The following is an 18,556-nucleotide window of genomic DNA, read 5'->3' on the forward strand; positions in this document are numbered from 1 at the left end:
TATTGATTACTTGAATGTGAATGAATGTCGCAACATATATAGCCATATCGGATCGTATGCTAATTTCTTGCTGCCTTGCCAGCACCTGGCATTTAGGCCACTTTTGGAGCCAAGTGTTTGACAATTTGGAGCGTCCATTAGCCAGGCCTTCTCCTTCTCCAAAGACTATAAAAACAAAGACTCGATCCAAGACAATGCATATTCAGTTTTTGGACTCTGTGACAGCAGCAATCTCTTAGAAATGCAGCAATTGGTAAGTAGAATCTTACAGAATTCAAAGTCATTTGTTTTTAATAAAACTATTTCTTACTTCAGTTGGTTATTGTATCCCTGGGATTGCTGGCCAGTGTGGCAGCCAAGCCAGCTTTGGACCAAGCTCTGTTTTCGGCTGGGTCACCTTTCGGTTTCTATCCAGGATCGGCTGCTCCGATTGCCGCCTACACAGGAGCTCCGTTTGCTGCCGCGCCTTTTGCTAATCCTTTGGGTGCTTCCCCTTTGTCAGCAGTGTCCAGCAGCCAGCGCTTGGACTACTTTAACCAGTTTAATGCCGCCTTTGCCCCGACTGCTCCTGCTCGCATCCTGGCTGCTGCCCCATTTGCTTCCGCTGGCGCCCGCCTCATTCAACCAACTCGTTTGATTGCTCCTGGAGGACCGGCACCATATTTCTTTTAATAAATTCAAAATCTTTGACCTAAATATTTAATTTATAAATAAAAGTACATGTTGGTTAACCACGAAAACTGTGTCAAGACCATGTCTGAATGAGCTTCAACTTTTGCTCAGTTGGCTACGCGCCAAGTACAGTGATTTCTCGTAGTATGTGAAAAATTTCATAAAATCGATTAATACTTAAAAGACTTAAGCATAATTTCCAACTAAATATATTGCAATGCTGTAAGGGCACAATCAATATAAGATATATTTATATTAATATACTTATATTTTTTATTTGAATTAATAAAGTACTGTTTTTAGTTATATCATATAACTCATATTGTAAAAAATGAATATTTTTTTAAAGAAAAAATTGAAGTATTTGATAAATGTTTTATGAGCCTTCATAGGCATATACAAATAATTTCATTCGGTATAGATTTTTATCACAATAGATTAAAGGTGGGTTGTAAATATAAAACCCTTATCTGGATCCAGAAATCACCAGACACCTTTGTAGCCATATCCGTAGTTATATGTGGGATAGTAGTAGGGATAGGTGTACTGATAGGTAGTGGCATATGGGTAATTGTAGGCGGGATATGAGGGATAAGCGGGATAGGCCGGATAGCCACCGCTGTACTTATAGTAGGTGTTCGGATAGGTGGCCACCACCGGGGTTGTGGTCACATGAGGCCGATTCCAGTTCCGGGTTACAAACTGATGACTGGTGGCCAAGGGAACCACGCCGGGGACAGCAGCAGGAACCGCCGGAATCACTCCTGTTGTGGCAGTTGCTGTGCTGGCACTGGACAGCACCAGTCCCAGCAGCAAGTAGCCCAAGATGGTGGCTAGTACCTGAAATATTATAATGCTTTGGTTATTTTATATTCAATTTTATTACCCCTAAGCTGACTTACGATCTTCATGATGAGGCTTTAAACTGGGGTAACTGGCCTGAGCCACTCGATCACTGGTCACTGTCCACTCGTAACCCATCCAAGTGGCTTTTATAGCACCCCCCGATTGGATTTGACTTTCAAATGCAGTTGCCCGTTTAGGGATGACCAACCATTTGTGGGCCACCGCCTCGTCCAAGGGCAGATTTGCATTCCCAAAGAAGAGAAGCCAACAAAGCTTGGAGGGATTTATATATAAATATCTTTATGGGGATGACGCAAAGCGGAATTTGCAACTACACAAAGGCTACTCGCCATTTAATTATGCTGCAATCAATCATTGATCAAAACCCATTGATGACAACAACTGGTTAAATAAAGCGATTCTTGTTCTGAAATTTCGGCTGGCTATATAAACAGATAAGTAAAAGCTGTAAAAGCACATATTGTCCAGAGGTGAAGCTACAATGAAGCTACAATTGGCACTCCTCTTATTTGGCTTGACTTTGGCCTTGGGCCAGATTGTTCCCCGAAGTAGCTGGACTCCTGTGCCGCTCTCTCCGAGATTGCCAAGGATAATGGGGCCCGTTCGACTCATAATCGTTCATCATACGGTCACGGCTCCTTGCTTCAATCCCCATCAGTGCCAATTGGCCCTGAGGCGGATTCGAGCGGATCATTTGCGCAGGAAGTTCAGGGATATAGGCTACAACTTCTTGATCGGAGGCGATGGTCGGATCTACGAAGGATTGGGCTTCGGCATACGGGGCGAGCATGCACCCAACTATAATAGCCAATCCATTGGCATCGCTTTCATTGGCAATTTCCAGAGTGGGTTATTAGTAGCTTGTTCCCATGTATAACTCTTCTAATTGTTGTTTATTATATCCAAATTTAGCTGGCCTACCTCCGCCTCAGATGCTCCAAGCTGCCCGAACTCTCATCCAAATTGCCGTGCAGCGCCGTCAAGTTTTGCCCAATTATGCTCTGGTGGGCCATTGCCAAACGAAGGCCACAGCCTGCCCCGGAAAACACCTTCTGGACGAGCTTAGAAAGTGGCCTCGTTGGCAGCCGAAACCTTATTAGAAAATCATACCTCCCAAATCCTTACAGCGATTGCAATAAGTCTGAATCGAATATTAGAATGTGCAATTTTTTTCCTATACACAAATTTCCTTAATCTCGTCACCCTTTTCCATTGAAAAATGTATTTAGATATGTAAATCTTTTATAGAATATTGACAAATAAAAAAAAAACAAAATTAAATATTATCTTCTAAAATTGCCACCTTTGCGAGTTCTTGATATTACAAATACAAATTTTACTGAAATTTTATAAGGTTTAAACAAATATGAAACTATAAAACCGACAAGTTATTAACTTGACATTGTGTTGTCTTTTAATATTACTTAAAGAAGGTATTAAATTATAAAGAGCTTACATATATACCCAAATCTTGTATCTTTTATTGTTAAGAAAACCTAAATGCTTTTAACTACTATTAACAAATTATTAATACCAGTTGTCAAATCACATTAATATTTAGAGTCTTTAGTTAAAAAAAAATCACTTTGAAACATTTGAAATGAATTTTTTACATTTATTATTCAAATTTGAAGGGGTTTTCTTAAGAAAATTGTAGACTTATTTTTGCCTCCAGTGGGGCCAGGTCTTGATCTCATTGAAGAGGGCATCTCCCGGGCAGGAGGTGGCCTTGGTCTGGCGGTGGCCAAACAACGTGTAGTTGTCCTTCAGGAATCCGCGCTGCTTGGCCAGCTCGATCAGGTCCTTGGCATTCTGGAGCATCTGGGACGAGGGAGCGGTGCTCTGGAAATTGCCAATGAAGACGATGCCAATGCTATTGCGGTTGTAGTTGGGGGCATGTGATCCCTGGAGTCCGAAACCACGACCCTCGTACACCTTGCCATCTCCGGCCACAATGAAGTTGTAGCCAATGTCGCTGAAACTTCCTGCGACCCTTGTGATCCGACTGGATGTTCTTGATCATGCGCTTGCACTGATCGGACGTGGAGCAGCCATTGGGATTGTCCGAGTGGTGGATGATCACATAGTCGACGGCACCCGAAATCCTCGAGGGCGAACGAGCAGCCACTGCTCCCCAACTGCTGCGGGGCTCAATCTGCAGGGCATCGGCAGAGAGAGCTGATCGGAGGTAATATGGTGATTAGCTAACCCGGTTTTAGGTTTAAGCACAATTTGATTGATTACCTATGGAGCAAAGCGCCAGAGCAGCTACAAACTTGATTGCCGTTGATGTGTTCATCGTTTCGAGACTGAAGATTCTATGAAATTCTCTGGTTTATGGATGCTGCTTAAATAGGCAAGAACGATGAAAGTGGGTATCGAAACTTAAATACCCCTTAAATAAATATGTTCTTAACAAGACATAATTATAATATAATGGTTAAGCTTTTAAATTTACATATTTGTGGATTTTTGATTTTGGCCAACTCACACGATTTCATATTGATTGAACTAAGCTAGCCATTAAAACATAATACAATTTAAGTCAAATGAAGTACTACTACGGAGACCACCTTTGAAAGTTTAGATAGCTTAGCTAAACATCTGTTCAATCAATTGAAATAATATACTGTAAATATGGACTCGCCACATTAAATTGATCACGAAGAGTGTATAAAGATCTTTCGTGTTAGTTAGGTAACAACTTTATAAAAAGAGAACAAATATTCAGGAAAATAAATTTTTTTACATATTTTTATTAGTGTCAAAGTATATTCAAATAATGCTAAAGAAAATGCCTAACATTAATTTTAAATATAATTAATTTTAAAATTTGTTTTAATTTTTAAGATAAATACATAAGAAAGTGTCATACTCCCCGAAGACAAAACTACCTTTAAACAGGGTAAGCAAACACCGATTGCGGTGAAGACCCTGCTGGGGAATCACTTGCGCCCCCCAGAGATAAGAAACTGCTCCCGGAGACCCCGAACAAAAGCTCACGCTACACAAAAAACATTTGGTTGGTTATTTACATTATAATATTAAAATAAACTAAAATAAACAACATATGCCAAACGGTATTTCCAAGTATTACTTCTCGATGGCCTTTCGGCTTTTGGCGATTTTTTGTTTCATGGTTTCCCTTGGATGGGAATTCGGTTTGACTTTTCTGAGTTTTGTCTTTTGTTTTTGGAAGGGATCCACTTGATGAGCACCGCCCGCCTTGAGTTGAAGCTTTTCCATTAGCGTCAGTGGACGATCGGGGCCCTCGATCTGTTTTTTATGGACCAATGCCTGATTGGCTACACGCCGCTTCTGCACTGCCTTCTTGGTCTTCTCATGCTGCTGGTAATTGCGCAGTTTGTCCAATGCCCTTTTGTAGTCAAGTGAATGTTGCACCTCAATGTCTGGCGATACGTGGATCTCTTCGCCAGGCGCTTTGCCCACATCATGGAGCATTTTCGTGAATGCAGCCTGGTCTTGTTCGGTGAGCAGGGTAACTGCCGTACCCCGTCTTCCCGCACGGGCCGTTCTACCCACTCGATGGATGTGGGTCTTAATGTGGCGAGGCGCCTCATAGGACAGGACCACATCTATATCGGCCACATCGATACCACGCGCCAGAGCATCTGAGCAGATCAGTCCATTCAGCTTGCCACTAACAAAGCTGGCAAGCGTCTTGTTTCGAACCAGAGCCGACAGATTACCCGACAACTCGGCCACTTTGGTCGTCGACTTGCGAAAGAGCGTCGTTAAAACATTTGTCAGGCGAGTGGCCTGATCCGTGCTGTTGGTGAAGCAGAGGAACCGCTTCCACTGGTACTTTTCCACCAAAGCGAACAGGGTCAGCGGTTTTAGTCGCAGCTCCGTCACGCAGAATTGTTCAGTTAACTCTGCTGGCGTTGTGTATTTTCCCACAAATTGACCCATTTCCGAATTCGTTTCTGGTTCAGCGTTTTCTTCAGTTACATCCTTCACTACGGGCATGGTAAACACGGTGGTGAACAGACGCGGCTGGAAGAGTCGTAGGTTCTGCAACTTTTCCGGATCTTGCGAAAGCGTGGCCGAGAACAGGAGCTTGTGTGGCTGCTTGCCGAAGCTGGACTGAAGTTCCGCATAGCAAAGTGGCGCTTGGGTGCCGGCCAGCAATTGATCTGTGGTCTCCTTCACATGACTGTCCAGGTGATAGAGCCAATTCTGAAAGACGGCATCCATTATACGATCGGCCTCATCAATGATCAGGAATTTAAGATTCTTTAGACAAAAACCCTTGGTGGCATGCAGATGGTCCACCAGGCGACCTAAAAATGGTGAGATTGTTGTTGAGAATAAGCTTAAAAATTTTAAGCCCTTATTGTGAAAACTTACCCGGTGTGGTCACTACAATGTCCACTTTGGAGTAGTATTTGCCCTTGTACAGCTCCACAAGTTTCTCCTGCTCGTCCTCTAGTTTGTGCTGCTTGGACAGCAGGCAAACCTCCAGCTCTGTTTTGCTGCACAGCGAACTAATGACCCGGAAAACTTGCAGAGCCAACTCTGCCACTGGTAGTACGACCAAAGCCCGAACCTTGCACTCGACGCGTTGCGACAGCAACTGGACAATGGGAATGGCAAAGGCCAGAGTCTTGCCACTGCCCGTGGGAGCCGATACACAAATATCCCTGGGACGAAAGGGCGCTGGCTTGGCATGAGCCTCGAGAATCCAGGGGATAACTTGCCGTTGGACTGGGAATAGGCGCTGGATCTTCATCTGCTTGAGAGCCAGGCAGGTGGATTTGTTCAAGTAGTGGAGCTTGTCAATGGCCTCCGAAGCTGGTACCTGCTCCTCTGGCTGCAGGCTTCCACCTTCGATAATTGTGGGATGAGCCAGCCAACTGGGCAGCTGCATTTCCACCTTTCTTTTCTTCGTCGCCGAGCCATCGCCTCCGAGAACTTGAAACTCATTGGAGGGCACATCCTTCTCCTCAACTGTTTCTTCGGGTTTTTCTAAGGGTTCAACATGCTCCTCTGTGTCTTTTGCTTCCTCTTTATCTGGAATTACGGCCTCAGGAGCGGGATTTTCTATAACTTCACTGTCTTTGGGTTTCCTCTTGCGTTTTGCAGCCTTTTGAAGCAATTTCTGCAGTATTTCATCCTCGTTGTTGGCAATGTCTTGAATTCCATCTTTGGGTTTCTTTAAATCTTCCGTATATCTAGGAATATTGTGTTATTATTACTGTGGGTTTCACGGGCCACCAAAATTACCTGTTTACGGTGAATAATTCCATTATTACGGCTGTTTTTAATTAATAAAACGAGAACGAAGTAAATGCACGTGTTGCCGCAAATTTGTTTACGTTTTTACAACCAGTGTGACCATACGAGCATTTTGCTTTAAATTCCATTGGCAGGGTTGTTGTGGTGTTTTCAAACTTTGGCGCGCTAATTTAAAAATAGTATAGTTAAAAGATTAAATAACTAAAAACGAATGGGACAGTTGCATAGTTAATTACAGCTGTTTTAAGTTTTATTAAAAGTTAACGTTAACCAGTTTATTTCGTTTTTTAATAAAATAAATGTTAAAAGTTAATTTTGAATTAAATAACAAGTAAGATTATATTTAATTTAATCAAACTTGTCATAAAGTGCAGATTAACCAATATTATGCATTTGGAAGTTTTTTTTGTGAGGGAATTCATACTTTCTGTTCTGCCATTCCTTTTTCTTGCTAATTATTCGCACTGCTGTATTCCAGTTTTTTGGAATAATTAAAATTATTCCCATAACCGCAAGCGGAATAATTGACAACGGAAATAAAAACAGTATTAGTTCATATTCGTGTTTTCAAGGGGATTTGTAGTTTCCCTTAGATCAAAACACGAAATGCGTTGATGCGTATTCAAAATGCCCACACTTCTTGGGTTTCTTGGGGGATTTTATGTCAGTCAGTGATTCATAATTAACCCAAAGCTAAAATGCTGCACACGTGAGCGGCAGATTTAAAAATAAACAACAGATATAATAAATGATTATGGGTTCAAAACCGGTTAAAAGGTTTCTTACATGCTCCACTAAAAAGAAATTCTTCGGAAGCACAACAATTTGACGTCTGAATTTGCAAATGAAGTGAAAGATGTGACGAACTTTTTGCAAATGTAATGGCAGCATCCAAACCACATTTTCTTGTTACTAAGGCTGACAGTATTGTTGTTGTATTTTTAACTTTTATTGCCATTTACGTCCGTAAATTTGTATTTAGAAATACCTCCATTAATCATACAAATCTCGTTCGATTCGATTCAGTTCAGCGGCAGTTGAACACCTGTGGCACGCCCACACCGTGTGTCAGGTCTTATATATAGTAATACTTAGCCCCTTGGGTCAGAACCGTAAACTATAAATAAATAAAATAAAAATAAATAAAAATTGTCTTTGCAAACATTTAAAATAATCTTGTTGATTGGAATTTATAAAAACATCTGGAATATGATACAAAACCCTCCTACATCACAAACTAAAGGTAAGATTTTTAGTTCACTTAGTGATTATTCAAACAGTATTATTTTAAACCAACTTTCGCTTTAAGCGCTCATAAATTGTAATCTTAATTGGATAAATACACTTGAGAGAACTATAATATAATAATCTAATCTGAATAAATTAATAATTAAAATTATTCAAAACTGGATAAAAAACGCGATATCTATTGGTTCGATTTTTATTGGGATGTGAAAAATATAACCTTTAAGCTGAGGTGTCATTTTTTTTAAATTTAAATATGGGCTTTTCAGAAAAGTCCACCACGACAAAAAAATGTTAAGTTGATAAACTAATGTTTTTTAATTTTATATTGATTAAGAAATATTTATATTTGAAGAATATAATTAGTTTACATAAATCTATTTTTTTGGTTATCAAACATGTGTTCCTGAAAAAAAAACGTTTGTCGATAAAAAAAATATTTTAAAAAAATGTTTTAAAGTTTAAAATTACATTATTTTAATGACAGAGTTAACTTCCAAGTTACACGCCACATTTTTATGAATTGCGTTTTCAAATGTTATAAGTTTTGTCAATTTTTGTTTCGTTTCATTCTCGATCCTAAAAATACCCATTAATATTTTTTTCTTTTTTTAAATTTGTTTGTTGTTACGCATGGAAAATATTCCGCTGTGAAGTAATTATAAAGAGTGATATATTTTTGTGGTGGGCTTTGAATTTTTCATTGACAGAAGTAATATTTAGTATGATATAACAACCAAGTCTGGGCAAGGTGATGATGCCAAAGTTCCTATACTGACTTTCAAAACTTCCAGCTTGAATCAGTACCAGGTTCTTGCATTTAGCACATGATTCGGATTAAAATATCAAAACTGGATATGAAGTTATGAGGCGAGTTTGCGGATACGAAAGCTGTCCATATAATGGCTATTGTAAGGCAAAAGAGTCATTGTTCGGTTCTTTTGGGCAAATTCAATGAGAGAACGGGTTTCTTTGGCTAATTTCGATTCCGATTTTAGTTTCGAAACTCCCCAGACGAAGTCTGTGATTGCTTCTGGAACTGACAGCGAACCAAAATCAATCTTATCTCCGTAGTTCCATTAGCTGTTATCATTCCCATCTAATTGAATTTCTCCCACACCTTTTTCACTCTCACTGCAAGAACAGAACTCTCTTCGCTTTATCATTCTTCCGGTGAAAAATTGTGGTTGTTTTTACCTGCACTTGTTTAAACATTGTTTTCGTTTTCCAGTTACAAAAAACTTAATTAAAAACTTTCGAAAAGGGAATAGGGAGAACTACGTAGTTTATTATTAGTGCATTGGGCGACTAGTATTTAACGTGGTAAACTTGATTATTGTCAGTATTTTACGTCATATTTGGGAAACATGAAAAATATCAATACTTTTTAGATAATATTTGATTACTAAATGCACTAAACGTGCCCTTTATTTTGCATTTAATTTTACATCTTGTTAAATTGTTACTAAAGGTAGTAGTTATATGACCGATCGACGAACTTTGTTTAATGAGATGAGCTTGCTTTTTGTGGATATTTTATGAGTAATTTACAAAAGATAAATAAATCTTTTAAAAATCAGTTTGTATAGATAGTGTTTGCGCAGAACCTTAAATATTTACATATATGTATGATCAATGGTTTTAAGGCAATATTCCACTAGTTAATACGATAAACGTGTCTTTTATACTTAAAAACTAACAAGCTAAATAATAAAACCAACAATAATTCCATAATCGTGCTTTTGTGGGTATTTTATGGCTCCAATGGGGTATTTAATATCTTTTAATTTATGCTTAGCCGGTGGTTGATTTAATATTGCTACATTTCCTTTTCATTTTGGCTGGGATTTCTCTTATGTTTGCCGGGAATTAAAGATCCAGAATCTTTCCATTCCTCTCTCTCTCTCGATTTTACGTGACCGGTAAATGCAAAAATACAAAAACAAACAAAGCAAAACGCGAGATAAAAACAAAAAAGATAATAATAACATCGACACCTGTCGGTGATCTCCGCTGGCAAAAAAAAAAAAAAAAAAAAAAAAAAAAAAAATAAAAACCGATGGAGTGAAAGAGAGGGAGTGAGAACTTGTCTATGACTCGATGCCCGTCGATCGCTTTATAACGGTAGGACATGAAAGCGCCGGAGTTCATTTGCCAGCGTTTCGCGGTCGGGTTAACTCGCTTTTCGAATCGCTCAGTAAAAAGCGGGCAAAAAGCGCGAAAAGTTCAGCAGTTGACGAAAAAGTTTAAGGCAATAATCTCGGTTTGTCTGCCTAAAGTTTTCGTTTGTCACAAATTAGTTTCGCGTTTAAGGATATCACCAAAAAAAAAGCAAACAAACATGATGAAATTTATACTGCCCTTATTTATGCTGATTGCTTCGTAAGTGTCAATTTTAGATAACTAAAACATGAGCTTAAAATACAGTGTAAAAATCGGATATCTAATTCTTATTTTCTAACTTAATTAATAATTTTAGCTTAAATTATTTTCTCACAAAAAAAACTTGTCTTTAAGTTTCAAAATTGTTCACCAGTTATAGTTAAAGTTTGATCCAAAGTTATTGTTGTGTCAAATTTATTTTCCTAGTTAACATTTTTTTGGAATTTCTGGTTTCGTAACAAAGTAAAAATTTTTTGTTCCCCATAGTATTGGCTTCCTTAATCGATTTCTAAAATTTCTCATTAGAATAAACTGAGTCGTTATTAAATTAAAATATAATTTTTTTTCTATCAATCACAACATTGTTGTCAATTAAATTAGTGATTTTTTTTGTAAATTTTAAACAATGAAAGCTATATTAATCATTGTGGTCTGTAAAACTTGTGCAAAATTAATCCAAATTTAGACTGACCTTGACCAGCCAATCGACAATTGATATAAATGACTGACCAAGATCATAAAAATGTATACAAAATCTAAAAGTAAATACAAATTGTCGTAACATTCGTCAATTTTGAATGTCACTTGATTAGCAATGGCTTTGGCTAAGAGCAGATTCAGCCACATCTTTCGATTAACACATTACCACATTATCTTTACAGATGTCTTGGCAGTCCGGTGAGCCAAACTCGTCGGTTTCCCAGCGACTTTCTCTGGGGCGTGGCATCTTCATCCTACCAGATCGAGGGAGGCTGGAACGCGGATGACAAGGGGGAGTCGATCTGGGACTTTCTCACCCACACACATGCCGAGAAAATAGTCGATCAATCAAACGGTGATATCTCATCGGATAGCTATCATCAGGTAAGCAGAGAATTGGCATCACGTCGCTATTGGTTAGTGGGCAATGCGAAAATGGTAGTATTCAGAATCAGTAGTCGATTTGTTTGCCATTCGAAGTTATGCAAAGAGTTCAAGATCTTCACTCGACTGGCTGGCTGAGGTAATCGACTGGAAAATATGTGAGCAATTCGCAATTGATGCACTCAGGTGGCTATTAGTTACACAGCTAATTACGTGATATTATCTAGAGCTTTTGACGCTGATCAAAGGAGATGGATTTGAAGAATTGATCTGAGTCTCAAGAGATCAATTTTATACAATTCTAAAATTGAAGCCATTGTTCAAGCATAACCCTACGAGACTTGTAAATTAAACTCAGTGATTTTGTTCATTTGTTTTTATTCTTTAATGATTTGATATGGCGACTGTGAGTTATTATAAATAATAACTAAATATTAGGAGTAAACGATCATATTATAATTCCTTAAAATAAACCAGATACTTTTTAATCTTAGCTTATAGCATCTGGAATTGAGACATTATTAATAATTTTTTTAATTTGCTTACATATTTTTTATAACACAAGTTCCTATAATTTTCCAGATTTGTTTACCTATGCAATTTTAAGGAGCTCTAAAGCCCATTGGCTTTAAAACCCATTAAAAAATGAATAGTTAATAGCTTTTAAATATCAGCTTCTGAGAGAGGTAGAAACAAGATAATCTCGAGACATGCCCCCAATCAATTTGTAGCCAAGATCATTGGCCAATTATGTGTTAATAACATGAACACAAGCAAAAACCATAATTCAAGTGTCAATTCCAATAGGCCATAAAATCATCCTAATGTGTGGACATGCGATACAACTCGAACAATGTCGAATCCCATTACAGGCCGTAAAATAATTTGCATCGTTCTGACCACAAAATCATTAACGAAGAGGTGCATAAATCATGTGCAGCAGGCCTTTGGCGCGGGGACACCTGCTACGAATTTTGTTTGATTAACTTCTCCGTTCGGATAATCAACTTGCCTTTCAGCGCTTTGCATTTGCACCATTTGTCCGGTCAACTGATTAATGACTCGCGATCGGTGTTGAATTAATGATCTTCTTACAATGAACCGACTTAAAGGGCAGATCAACTAGGGCGTGACTTGTTTGTGGGCATGAAACGGAACTGGGAATGCATGGGACATTTTTGATAGCAAAATGTTGTACAACAATCTGGTTAGACCAGATAAGATAGACCAGATCATTGCAAACTTGTCTCCATGCTTTCCGTGTATTAAGCATTTGTCCCATTTTCCAGACAGACTGATATGAACAGATAAGTAAAGTGAGCACACTTTTAGTTATGATACAGGGAGACATAAATGTTGGTCTGGTTTATAAAGGCATTAAAAACCTAAGATTTTTATTATATTAAATAAGGTTAGTTGGTTCTTTTAATCACGGATTTTATTTATGAATATAGATAGTGACAGACAGTACAAAAGTAAATTTGAACTAAACATCTTGATCTCCTTCCAAGATTCAGCATAACATCTGTTCTAAGAGGAATTCGCATTGAAATAGTTCAATTGATTAATCGACATAGCATGGCTGTGAAAATTGCATCATAATTTGCCAGCTTAGGCCAATCAGAGTAGGCTAACTGATTTGGTTACAGGTGCCAACTGTTGTATTTGCCTCAGGTGTTGCCGATTTTCTTTGTCAGCCTATTGGCTTGTTATTGTTGTCAGCAGTGGCAGGCGATTTGATAAATGGATTAAATGGATGTGGGACCGACAGCTTAAACGCCCCTTCCTTTCATATGCAACGCTCGGCGATCGCGATTTGAATTGTTTTTAAATCAATGTCACATAATTAGCAAGAGTAGGAGCCAAAGCCAAAGTCGGAGCTCCGGGCCATGTGGTGACAATGACCATTGGGCGTGGAATGTAACGCCAATGTCTGGCCAACTGGTTTTCCATTACCAATTGCGGTTTTTCGGAAATTTGGCATTGTTACAAAGAAAACCGAATCAATTCGCAGCAAACAAGTCCACATGCTGTAGTCTAGTTTTCCGACATTTAAAGTGTCCACTTGCAGGTTTGTTTATTTGCCCACATGACAATTTAAATGCCACTGGACATTCATGTTATTACTTTGATTTGTCTATTTTAATTACTAAATTGGGTTTGTAAGTTTCGATTAGATTTCATGCACTAACTAAACAGTCGGATTTTAAATTACCAAATTCTTACTGGCTTGTTTTAATGTTTATTTTATGGTTAATGTATAATTTATGGTTAAAATAAATGGGGTTAGGCAAATATCGCAACGTTTTGTTTTATTTAACAATACGCTACAGGGGATTTTTTACTATATATAAAAAGTTAAGTATTAATTAATTTTCTTAAAAATCATTCTTTAATACCATTGATAATAAATAACTTTTTTAAATATGTGTCGCAACAAATTTTAATATTAATAATCATTTATGATAATGATCTCTTTCAGTGGAAACGCGATGTGCAAATGGTAAAAGAACTGCATGCTGGCACGTACCGTTTCTCCTTGTCTTGGCCCCGGATAATGCCAGGTGGCTATATGAATCATGTCAGCACGGCGGGCATTAAGTACTACTCAAACCTGATCGACGAACTGCTCCGGTACAATATCACTCCGATGGTGACCATCTATCACTGGGATCTGCCGCAGAGGCTTCAAGAGCTGGGCGGCTGGACCAACCCGGAGATCATACCGCTGTTCAAGGACTACGCCCGTTTGGTGCTGGAAATGTACGGCGATCGGGTGAAGATCTGGACCACCATCAACGAGCCGTGGCATGTGTGTGAGCACGGTTACGGAGTGGACTATATGGCCCCGTCGTACAACTACCCCGGCATTCCGGCCTATCTGTGTGGCCACAATTTGCTGAAGGCCCACGCCGAGGTGGTGCACATGTACCGGGAACTCTTCCAGCCGCGACAAGGCGGACGCATTGGCATCACTCTGGACACATCCTGGCCGGAGCCCAAGGATCCCAATTCTGCCGAGGATCGCGAGGCCTCCGAGCGAGCCATGCAGTTCTATGTGGGTTGGTTCGGTCATCCCATCTTCTCCAAGCACGGCAACTATCCCAAGGTGATGATCGAGCGAATTAGGAATCTGAGCAAGGAGCAGGGTTTCGGAGCTCGCTCCAGATTGCCCGAGTTCACTACGGAGGAGATCCATCGCATCCGCGGTACCTCTGATTTCTTCGGCATTAATTCGTACACCAGCAACCTGGTCACCTCGAATGGACACAATAATACCGGCAAGTTCCCGGTGCCGTCTTTCAATCACGACATGGGCGTGGTCGAGAGCCAGGCTGGCGTCGACTGGCCCGGTTCCGGATCCGTTTGGCTTAAGGTGAGTTTGAAAGGTCTTTAGATTTTTAATCGGAAAATATGTATAATGTAGGTGGAGAAATTATGGAGCTAATACTGGACACTTTACGATCTAGAAAAATCTCAAACAGAAAATATGGGGAGTGAGGGTTAAATGAGTAAATAAAAATATGGTTTATAGAAAGTAGCGAAAAGTAATAAAATAATTTGACTATATATCATATTCTTGTAGCTTAAAGTGTGGGACTTCACTTTGAATTCGGATCAATTTCATATCTCTTAGGAAAAACATTTCTTTAAGTCGATTTATCATTAAAAATACATATATTTTCATACTTGAAGTGAATAACAATTTAAATTCAATGCCAGAAAATTTAGTTAAATTTTTTTTTAGCTATGAACAGGTTTCCTTTTAAGCACTTCAAAAGTTTTGTACCTACAAGAGTAATTGAATTATGAGGTCACGAAAACGGTCCTCCTCGGGTTGTCCACAATTTTACTCAAGAAGCATATTTCCTTCAACTCCTCGACTTCAATTATCTTTCGCTTAGTCGGCTAAATTGAATGTGGCTCACCCTCTGGAGACGAGAGATGGTAAATCCCTCACGTCCAGGATGAGGTGGTGTAATTAACTTGGTGGAGTGGCTGGAGCTACCTTGAGGGTTGACTTATCCCCACTTACAGTTTGAATTATGGTTTGCCGAGTAAACTACTTAGGCAGGAATCAAAAGGGGGTGACTTTTTGGCCAGGTGGCGCCGGCGGACAGGTGAATGAACTTCACTAACTGGGGGTTGTGCCCCGTACTTTGTTCCGTTCTTACAGGTCTATCCCAAGGGAATGTACAATCTGTTGATGTGGATACACCGCGAGTACAATGCACCCGAGATAATTGTCACGGAGAATGGCGTTAGTGATCGCGGCGGTCTGGAGGACTACGCCCGTGTGGACTACTACAATCAGTACCTCTCAGCGGTGCTGGATGCCATGGAGGATGGTGTGAATATCAGTGGCTACATTGCCTGGAGTCTGATGGACAGTTATGAGTGGAAGGCCGGCTACACGGAGAAGTTTGGACTGTATCACGTGGACTTCAGTTCGCCGGAGCGCACAAGAACTCCCAAGATTTCTGCGCGAGTCTTTGCCCAGATCTGCAAGACCAACACCATCGATTGGAGCTACAGACCGAAGCTCGATGACGAACAGCAGCTGGTGGCCATGGCTCAGTTGCCGGCAGAGGAGCAAATGGCCAGGACAAGTGGTGCCAGCGGAGCCATCAGTTGGAGTCTGACGGGCCTTCTGCTCCTGGCTCTCCTTCGATAAGCGAAGAGATGAAGAGATGAGGGGATGATGAGTCATGCCATATAAACTTGTCGATGCCAAGCATTGATCGCTACTCGTAGCCCTAAGTTTGTCTAACCATCATTGTAATATATATAAATGTTCTAATTTGTACTTAAGTTATAAGACTTGAAACTGAATAAAACTATTTTGTGATATAATAATCAGGCTTCTGTAGAGAGTCAAAATAACCAAAAGGTTTGTGCATTGAAAAATAAAAGAAAAATATATATAATTTATCAAAAGGAATATATATTATAATGGTTCTTAAATATGAACTATTTAAACTTTAAAGTTTTATACACAAAACAAAAGCGAAAAAATACCCTAACATCAATAAATTTATAAATAATGATGCATTGAAATAAAAGACCTTATTGACAATTTAAAATCGAACTCAATAAAGCATTTTGTTGTTTTTCTTTATTAAAAGAAAAAATAGGAAATGAAGAGAACTAGTCGTATTTTCTTAAAATTCAAATAAATCAAAATTAAATTCACGTAAACAAATAAATTAAACAAATTACCAATTCTATGAAAAGTATTATAGATTAGCCATACAAAAGCGTCAGAATTGATCTAAAAACCTTGAAAGATATTCGGTAGGAAGCCGAGAATTTCCATTCACCGCAAAGTTCATTCAGATGCTAATGCAGCCCTATTAGAGGTCTCCTAATTCTTGAAAGATCCAAATTGACATTTACATGTTGTAAATTCAATGAGCTGCCTTTAACATTTCCGCAAGTAAATCAAACACAGCCAATAAGGCAACAAAAGATCCAATGATCTGTGATCTTTTTGATCACAATGATCACAATGAGCCCCGATGCACGGGTATTATATCATCGCGATGAGGTCTGCTCGGGGTCTAATTGTAGGGGGTATATGTGTGGACATTGGTCCAGCATGAATCTGAATACTTAAATCCCTGTGCTAATGACTCTGATTAAATAACACGCTTATGCATATGAAGGTTTATTCTTTGCATGATCACAATATCCGCCTGGCCTTAGTTTAGTCAAGAAACTTTCAAATCGGAATCGAAAGCGATACGGGATCTCGTGTACGCGGTACATAGATTTTTATTAACGTGTTTATTTCCCTCCAGAACCAGTTACCTTTCATTTTGGGTAATGTTCTATCTTATTTACACTTAATTTTTTATGCAATTAGCCGGATTTATTGTTTCAGTTTGCTCAAGTCACACGAAAACTGTTGAATAAATTAAGCAATTTTTGCTGCTGTAGGGGAAACATTAATATGCCAATGTCAGGAGGTGAAAGGCTGAAAGGCGGGTACAGGGAAATGCTGCTGGAGGAGGGGCTCGTCTAGAGTCTGGTCTCGACCCGCCTGGCGTGCTCCCCGTGTGATTGTGCACCTGTTTGAGTCACGAGCCGGCGCTGGGCATATTCATAATTCATCAGCCCTGCGTCTGGGACTGGCAAGTGCAACTGGAATATAGAATAGAACTAAGGGCTCCTATCTCAAAGATATATACATAGAAAACAACAGCCAAGGCGCTTAAAAAGGCCACACAAATTAGTTTATCAATGTGTGCATTAAATTTCTCTTGTAGACAAAATAAAGTTTTCTATAAAACAACTTGTATTTGTAAATACAAGATTTGCATTAAATCTTTAAACAATTTTATAATAATAAAACAAAAACCAGGTAACAATTGCCATAGAATTTAAATTTCTTTTGCACAATATATAGACAGCATGAAGTCATATTACTATTTACTAAATTATCTTTAAAACAGCAAAACCTTTAAACCTTTACAAACTTGAATAAGAATAGTTTATTGCATGTTTAAAATTAAAAAAAAAAAATAATTTAAACATATATTTGCTTTTAACATTACTTTTGCAAAAATAAAGTACTATTAATTAATTAGGAAAATAGCAACAAACACAGAATTCGTTTATTTTAAAAAATTATTCATTAAACCGGAACTCCGAAACCAAAAGTTCTTCATTTTATTTAATTACCAATGAATTACCACGATCAGCCAATAGTTGTTTCGTGGGCCATGATTGATGAGGGTCAATTGGTCAGCAGAAACCAAGAGAGTATTAATCAATAGATCGAATAGATCCGTTTCAATTTTCGATATCCCCCTTTTTCCCTTTATGGACACCCCTGAACCAGAGAACACAACATAAGCAAACAATGTTGTTTGGATGTTCTTAACTGTTTTTCCACTTTTTTTTTGTGGCGATTTTACACCGACGCAATTTTACAGGGCATTGCATCAGCCAAAGTTTAGTTAAGTTCAAGTAGGTTGAGTGTTTCCAGCACGAACTTGGCGAAACTTAAACATGTGATTTATGCACGTGATTTTGTTTCTATTCAAAAGGTCAGAGCGTGAGTAATATAAATAAATCCAGAATAAATACAGATCACGACCTTCATGGAGATTGAAATCTGCATTTAGAGTTTAAAAATATAATATAGGTATTACGCATTTTAGTCAGTTTAAAATATAGGCATTTCCAGGGTTGCGGACGCCAAATTCTGAAGCTGAAAAAAGTGTGATGTTGTTTATTTGCTTTTATTTTCAGGCAGATGTAA

General features: G+C 38.7%; 6 protein-coding genes across 6 annotated transcripts; 3 read left to right on the forward strand and 3 right to left on the reverse strand.

The window, feature by feature from the left end:
- Nucleotides 1-42: 42 nt before the first annotated feature.
- LOC128256998 (translation initiation factor IF-2) lies at nt 43-849 on the forward strand. The gene is made up of 2 exons (XM_052987776.1): nt 43-253; nt 316-849. Exons 1-2 carry the CDS (start codon nt 242-244, stop codon nt 670-672), a joined length of 369 nt encoding a protein of 122 aa, XP_052843736.1. The 5' UTR covers nt 43-241; the 3' UTR covers nt 673-849.
- Nucleotides 850-972: 123 nt separating this feature from the next.
- On the reverse strand, nt 973-1,696 carry LOC128257434 (uncharacterized). Its single transcript, XM_052988446.1, has 2 exons — nt 1,575-1,696; nt 973-1,512 (listed from the first exon to the last, which is right to left on the reverse strand). Exons 1-2 carry the CDS (start codon nt 1,581-1,583, stop codon nt 1,156-1,158), a joined length of 366 nt encoding a protein of 121 aa, XP_052844406.1. The 5' UTR covers nt 1,584-1,696; the 3' UTR covers nt 973-1,155.
- A 287-nt stretch (nt 1,697-1,983) lies between these two features.
- On the forward strand, nt 1,984-2,796 carry LOC128257342 (peptidoglycan-recognition protein SB2). Its single transcript, XM_052988317.1, has 2 exons — nt 1,984-2,384; nt 2,452-2,796. The coding sequence occupies exons 1-2, from the start codon at nt 2,021-2,023 to the stop codon at nt 2,637-2,639; spliced, it is 552 nt and encodes a 183-aa protein (XP_052844277.1). The 5' UTR covers nt 1,984-2,020; the 3' UTR covers nt 2,640-2,796.
- A 344-nt stretch (nt 2,797-3,140) lies between these two features.
- LOC128257205 (peptidoglycan-recognition protein SB1) lies at nt 3,141-3,922 on the reverse strand. The gene is given in 3 exon segments (XM_052988090.1): nt 3,141-3,522; nt 3,524-3,717; nt 3,784-3,922. Coding segments are annotated over 3 exon segments (573 nt in total). The 5' UTR covers nt 3,839-3,922; the 3' UTR covers nt 3,141-3,198.
- Nucleotides 3,923-4,408: 486 nt separating this feature from the next.
- On the reverse strand, nt 4,409-6,925 carry LOC128257238 (probable ATP-dependent RNA helicase Dbp73D). The gene is made up of 3 exons (XM_052988171.1): nt 6,787-6,925; nt 5,911-6,734; nt 4,409-5,843 (listed from the first exon to the last, which is right to left on the reverse strand). The coding sequence occupies exons 1-3, from the start codon at nt 6,807-6,809 to the stop codon at nt 4,633-4,635; spliced, it is 2,058 nt and encodes a 685-aa protein (XP_052844131.1). The 5' UTR covers nt 6,810-6,925; the 3' UTR covers nt 4,409-4,632.
- A 3,253-nt stretch (nt 6,926-10,178) lies between these two features.
- On the forward strand, nt 10,179-16,146 carry LOC128257239 (myrosinase 1). The gene is made up of 4 exons (XM_052988172.1): nt 10,179-10,425; nt 11,088-11,289; nt 13,772-14,665; nt 15,467-16,146. Exons 1-4 carry the CDS (start codon nt 10,385-10,387, stop codon nt 15,962-15,964), a joined length of 1,635 nt encoding a protein of 544 aa, XP_052844132.1. The 5' UTR covers nt 10,179-10,384; the 3' UTR covers nt 15,965-16,146.
- The last annotated feature ends 2,410 nt before the right edge of the window (nt 16,147-18,556 follow it).

The sequence above is a fragment of the Drosophila gunungcola genome (assembly GCF_025200985.1).
Source record: "Drosophila gunungcola strain Sukarami chromosome 3L unlocalized genomic scaffold, Dgunungcola_SK_2 000002F, whole genome shotgun sequence".
Lineage (NCBI taxonomy): Eukaryota > Metazoa > Arthropoda > Insecta > Diptera > Drosophilidae > Drosophila > Drosophila gunungcola.